This window comes from Rhincodon typus, chromosome 13, assembly GCF_021869965.1.
Source record: "Rhincodon typus isolate 14 chromosome 13, sRhiTyp1.1, whole genome shotgun sequence".
Classification (NCBI taxonomy): Eukaryota; Metazoa; Chordata; class Chondrichthyes; order Orectolobiformes; family Rhincodontidae; genus Rhincodon; species Rhincodon typus.
Genome location: NC_063344.1, coordinates 20,096,063 through 20,103,113, shown reverse-complemented (window position 1 = coordinate 20,103,113; position 7,051 = coordinate 20,096,063). Strand labels below are relative to the sequence as shown.

Genomic DNA, 7,051 nt, shown 5'->3' with positions numbered 1-7,051 from the left:
CACTGACATTAACCGATTGGGTCGAATGGCCTATCTGTACTGTAAACTCGGCGTAGCTCTTAATAGACTACTTAAGAGAGGTTAGCCTCTATTATTGTGAAAATTCTGCGAAGAGCCTACACATGTTTTCCACCACGCTAGATCACGGATATCTCATAAGGATTGTTTTGGTCCTGCAGGTTTCTCGTGAATATCAAAGCAGCTGTGTCAGTGATCTACTGCAATCTGCCAAATTTGATCCGAAAGTAAAAAGAATCCAACTGAATTATGGAGTCGAGGATGACAACCCAACTGAAAAACAATAGAACTCAGGTTATTCCAGAGGATGACGATTTCATTTGTCAGCGTCGCTACATCGCATGTGGTTTTGTTTTAAATATCGGCATGTACTCATTTATTAAGTTAGGCTTTGGTTCGAAAGTCTGGGATGCAGTAAGTTCAATTCTTGCTATATATGGGGCCTAACACATGCCGAGTTGGTGTACGAGTAATATAATTTTTGCGCTCATGCCCGCAAAGAAATTGTTGGATAAGGTTACCCAGGAACTCATACAGAATTGCCCTTACGGACACAAGGGAGCAATGTCACGCACATGCGATTGTGTAGGATACACTTGCGAGTCAAAGCGTAGAAGGCCATGGGCCAAATGCTGGAAAATAGGATTACAATAGTTAGGTAATGGTTTTTGATCAGCGCAGACTTGATGGGCAAAATAACCCTTTTCTGTCCTATAGACCTCTACGACTCTGTGGCATTGTGTGGCATAAACAGCGTGAGCAAATTTAATAGAAAAGGCGATTCATCCTGCTATAGTCTATCCTTCCGGCAACGGAAGAACAGATTTAAGTAAGGATACTGGATTATCCCACTCGAAGCATTTTGCAATATTAACAGTTTGCTTTTAGAGAGCCCATTAATGTAATAAAATATCCCACACTCCTCACAGAAGATTAACCAGGCTCAATTTGTTACCGATCATCATGATACAACATTAGCACAGTGATCAAAGATGGTTAAAGGGTTATCAATTAACAAGTGTCTTCGAGGAGGAATGAGTGACCGAGAAGAGGAGTGGTTTAAGGAGGTACTCCTGGAGTTAAGCATTTGAACATTTGAAGGCAGACTACCAACTTTGAAGCGATGGAAATCTGAATTGAGCAAGGGGTCAGTTTAATGGTTTTGAGGGCTCATAAAGAGGATGGAGAACACAGGGAAAGGAAGCCGTGAGGCCATGGAATTAATTAACCACCAAGGAGAGAATTTCAAACTGAAAGTTGCAATTCAATACAGCTCAGCAACCAAAGGATGCAGCCTGAAATAAAGATAGACATGTTCTACGGCACAGTTTGAAAGTTCTAAAGCCTAGCTATGACCTAAAGTCAAGAATATGACTAATATGCTCGCACTCTCAGTATGTGCTACAAATAAACCCTGTTTAAAAGATCATAATTTAAGTTGCTGAAAGTTACCGTGGTAGGGGATGTAATATGCCTTTCACATTTCAAGGACATTGTCTCCAGTGGTAGCATTTCAGGGTTTCTGCTGTAAAAACAGGACAGTGAATGTATGTTACATTCGTCCTTCAATAGATGGTATCGTAGCTTGGTTAAAAAGAAGTCTATCGTGGAGTTTTCTTTAAGAACTTTCTGGTTGCTGACTTGTTTGTGGAAATTTATGAAAAGATCTGCCATTTCTCCTTGAGTATTTTAACTCTTGCAGAGAGACCAGAGACTGAGTGTCGAACACACCCAGAATCTGACCAAGAAAGGAAGAGCCACAGTTTGACCTTAAATCCTTTGCCACACTTTAATCGGTAGGACTTTATAACTGAGATTAACCGATTCATTGCAACAGTCTCTTGTTGCATCTTTGAGTCAAGGACTCAAATGAACTTATATGTAGTTTGGACCTGAATTTAAATGGAAATCTAAACCTTACACGGACCCTCTGGCGTGTTAGATCATTTCTCTTTTTTTTAAACAAAAGGATATTTCTCTAAAATTTAAGCATATAACACTGCAGGCTTTCTTCCAACTACAAAACAGGAAATGCATTAATCAAAATGAAAGGAGGATAAACTGGAATAAACCAACTTACTTACATATAACACAAGCTTAAAGATTTCGAAATGTACGGTAAAATATAATCCCATTAATTCCCACAACGCTCCTTTACATTACTCAGCGTCAGGGAGAAGTTCCTTTTCTATCGCACAGAGGGTTTGATTTAGTTGTGGCTTCGATTTCCTATTTGAAGAATCTGATGACCTTTTCGTCGAGCCTTCATAAAACTGAACATAGACTTTCTCAGCTTCAACATCTTCTTCAGCGCTTTAGAACTTTAGAACTAAACCGCTTACACTGAGGTTATTTATTTCTTAAATTTTCGACATGATCTTCATTCTTTAGGAGGAACTGTTTTACACATCCAGCTTCATGCAAAATTTCTGCAAATCTCCCAATTGAAGTATAAAAGCTTTCACGATAACTCACAGCATGATCCATCATATAATTTCATTTTGATTGGCCTACATTGAGGCGTGGCTGATTAGTAATTGGTTTAAAGTGTGAATGCTCAATTTCTTAAGGGTGATGGACATTGACTGATGTCACACCTTAGTACACCTCTAGACTGATTCCTTAAGCTGCCAATTACCCATGATGTATCTTGTTCATTAGTCTGTTATTCTTACTTTTCTGATTTCTTGCTTAAGTAAGTTGACCTTTCCCTTGTGCATTTGTTTGGGATAGATGTGTGCTGTCGTATCCCCATGATTCACAACGATCTTATTTTCACGACTGTCGCTTAATTGGTAAGAGTCTCTCATTAAATCCAAAAGTTATCACTGATTATTTTTACTTCTTTCTTAAAGACCTTTGTCAAGTTCTTTGTTAGATCAGACATTTGACCACCTATATGAAATGATACAGAAGATCAGAAATTCATAACAGAATATCGACAAATTATACTGAGTGTTTATGAAAGGTGAAGTAGTGATATATTCTTATAAATTCAGCCAAGACTAGCTCTGGGTAAAAGCATTCAAGAGATTGTATTGTTATAATCTTAAACACGTTGTCTTAAAGGTAATTCTAATAAATTGGTGAAGTTCAGCCTCGCTTATTTGTTTCCCATCTAAGTTACTAAAAGTTAAAACAAAGTCAGTGCAAAAGTGCGATTATGATTTTCTTTGCTAGTGCAGTTCCTTCTTGTCTTACTCTTTTGTCTGATAAACAGATATCAAGAGGGAAAGCAGTTAGTTCGCCTTACTAACCTTGAAGGTTGCACGTTCTCACAATCTGGTCCTGTGAAATGGAAATAAGCTTAAGAAGAGCCTTTAGCTTTTGGCCTTTAATTTTGAAACACTAGTGTGCCACCTTCGATCTGTTTTCAAGCCACAGTGAATTTCCTTTTCAAGAAAAGCTAAGCAGGGTCATATGATATTAAAGTACTAAAATTTACTCTGATTTTAGTGAAGTAGAATAATATACGATTAGCTGTCAGAGTAAATATCCCTTGATTGTGTCATAAGAGCGTAAACTAAATTAATTATGAAATGTCAATTTCCTTTATGATCTTACACTGCTCTGTCGAATTCTGAACACTTATTCTTCTTATTCTATTAAGAATTTTGCTCCCACAGTCGATGTTTGCACCTGACAGAGCGTACCAGAACTGACATTTAACAGTATCAATAGTATTGTTACAGAAGCTATATTTCTCTGTTTAATCTAACTTGTATATATTTAGGCACATATGGGCCTGGGTATTTAAGGATAAAACTGATGTCTATCTTAACTGTGTGAAAACTAGGAAATGTAACCCTTTTCCACTAAACAACTGACTTGAACTTAACTAATTTACTCGCCGCAGAAAGGTGTTTATCAGTCCTGTGTCTTGTCTCAGTGGTGTCTCCTGGTGTTACCACCTTTTATACAATGCACAGGTGAACATCTATGGATTACCAGCAACACTGTTCATTTTTGCTTTTAAAGGCTCTTACTTTGCTTCAGTACTTTGAGGAACAGAAGATGAGTTTCTCAGAGAAGAAAGTGATTGAACTTGGTTCAGGCACTGGGATTTTGGGCATTGTGACAGCTCTTCTGGGTGAGTAATACGAACTTTCCATACACAAACATGCAGCGAAGCATCAAGCAAGATAGGAAATTAAGGGAACATGTCAGAATCTCAGACGCATTCTTTGGAGAGATGAACAGAGTTAATGTTTCAGGTTGGTGGACTGTCAGAACTGGAGAACATTGGATAGTCAGCATAATTTAAGCAAATTCAGCAACAGTTGAAAGGTGGGTCGTGACACATCATGGGGGATAGACAGAAGTGAATGAGAATGAAATGGAAAAAGGAATGATTGAATGAATGGCAAAAGATGATTGCATAAGGCAAGAGGGGTTGGTAATGGTTAGATAATATAGTGGGGGACGTGCGCAAGATGTATAAATGGCAATATACTAACAGTGCCCAACTTAACTAGATTTTCTTAATGCTGACACGGTATTCACCAGACAGCATTTCCACCCTGTCCCACATAATCTCAATATCCAAACATAAATCATACAATATCTTGCAGGAAGTGTTGGGGGAGTGGGGAGTGATGAAAACAATTAAAATTTCAGGCCAGTTTGGGAAGCATTATCGAAAAAGAAAACTCTCTGATCAGTGTAGGTGATATCGAAGCCTTCAAGAACCTGCTTTCCTCAAACTATATGTTTTATGTTTTAGATAGATTGACCACCCCAACCAGGCACAGGCGTAATTCTCATTTGCAAGAATCCTTCGACTGAACAGCCATTTGTGTAATTGCAGCTTTTCCAGAGGCCAGCTATTCTTTTGGAATGGAACAAATTCCTTAAATAAAAAGTAGACCTGAATTGTAATTTTCACCACTGATCCCTCCAAATGTATGCAATTTACGTTAACAATAAGCTGAAAAATTAATGATCCAGCCCTCATTTCTGATTAATCATCTCCCATTTATAATGCTATCTTGCCCTAGATTCTCCATCACATCTAAAAATGAAGTATCTGCATTCCTGACAATAGAGTAGAGGAATATGACCACTTTTCTGAAAAAAAAACATGGTACATGAGATGGTGCTGTAACTGACAAGGGCAGCATTTATCGGTCATAAATACTTGCCCTGGAAAAGCTGAGGATGATCTGGCTCCTGGGATCTTTTCAGTCGATGTGATGCATACACATTCACTGTGTCATTACGAACTAAGTTCCAGGACTATTTATCTGTAACAGTACAGGAAGTATGACTTATCGCTTCCCTCCCTACCCCTGTATCATTGGTTGTCTCATCAGCTGTTGTGAGCAGATGTTATTATTATTAGGACTCCCCCAGTTTATTCTATAATTCTGCTGCTATCCTGTCCGCCCATAAATGATATTGATGTGTCCAAGCTAGAGTGCATTCGATGTTCCTCTTACGAGCAACACTTCTTCCAAGTGCAATTCAGCAGGCAACGGTTCTGCTTTTAACAATTTACAGAGGCCTGACTGGTTAAGTATACCAGGCCACCTACTGCTACGAGAATTCCTAGGTTCCAGGGTAAGCACCGAAGATTTATAGACCTTCTCCCTCTCAAATGTATAGCACTTGATGCTTGCACTGGTGGGCTTATTCTCCCGGATGGCCCAAATACGCCATGATAATGGTGACAGAAGAGGCTGCATCATTGACGGTAAGTTATGATTTTGTACCTATGCTGTATCAGATTGGTACTTACATATCACAATTTTTCAACAAGTCCCCAAATTCATCAGTGTTCTTTTTCATTTGTTTAAAAGTGGTTTGATATAACTAAATAGTTGATCTTATAGGGCAGATGGAAGTTATTCAAGTGATGAAAGTCATTCATATGACTGTGGAAAGATGGCATGTTTACTTTTCAAGGCAATTGAAAAAATATTGTTTTTCGTTGTTTCAGGTGGAAATGTCACTATTACAGACAAGCCAGAGCTTCTGAAGCAAATGGAATGGAACGTTTTGGTTAATATACCTTCTACCTGCCAATCTCGTATCAAAGTGCGTGCTCTCTCCTGGGGATACGACCATATGCTGTTTCCTTCAGACTATGATTACATCCTTTGCACAGATATAATGTATGCTTACGACAGTGTTCCTTTAATCCTAAGGACACTTCTACACCTCAGCAATGAAAAGACGATTATTTATTTCGCCTCCACCATGTCGTTTGGTTATAGTGTGATCAATTCTGGTCACCAAATTCTATTCAAGTATTTTAACTCCCAGCTTGTTTGCAGAAATGAAGTCAACGATGTTCGCGTGTATATAATGACTAAAATTACTTAAAGTGATTCTGTTCAAATCGAGCAGTAACTAAGCAGCCTGTTATTCTTGCAGTCGAAGAATTTAACTGGAGAACGGATCCCACCTCGGGTGTGAGCTTCCAAATGGCATGTTGACTGAACATGTGCTTTCCTTTCCCACCATTTACCAAGGAACCCCTAAAGGAATTAATTCTGAATCAGGTTCTATATCAGTAGCAACCCACATTAAGTAGAATATTTGATCCGATATTAAAAGATAATATTCAAACCAAACAAAAGGATTTATCTGAGACAGTTCGTGAAGGAGTGGGGAAAAAGACGACTATGTACTTTTTAAAGGCTGGAGATTTTCTTCGCTTTTCAGCTCACTATCTCTTTAAATTTGAGGACACACTCTGGGAAAATCCAGTCACACTATGGTTACAATATTTTACTACCATTCGGCCTTAGTTTAGTTAATATTTAAATTGTAGTAATGTTTGATTATATATCACTAGTAGTGAGATTTAATGTAGTTGCATTTAGTTGCTTTATCATTTATCTATAATGCAAAAGAAAGATGAACACAATTTGTAACATTTCCAAGGTCTACAAGATTATTTAGTAGGGATTACATGCATCTTATTTGAAGTAGAAACTAAAATGTTGAAGTTTTCATTATCAGGTTTTTCCAAGTCGAAGGAAAAGTTGACCTGAAGAGTGTTCTTTTATAGAAACAGAATTTGATGCTT

At 38.0% G+C, this 7,051-nt stretch overlaps 1 protein-coding gene across 1 annotated transcript; it reads left to right on the top strand.

Annotated features, from left to right (window-relative positions):
• Positions 1-279: 279 nt before the first annotated feature.
• On the top strand, positions 280-6,342 carry LOC109913617 (EEF1A lysine methyltransferase 3-like). Its single transcript, XM_020513160.1, has 3 exons — positions 280-432; positions 3,997-4,108; positions 5,957-6,342. Exons 1-3 carry the CDS (start codon positions 280-282, stop codon positions 6,340-6,342), a joined length of 651 nt encoding a protein of 216 aa, XP_020368749.1.
• The last annotated feature ends 709 nt before the right edge of the window (positions 6,343-7,051 follow it).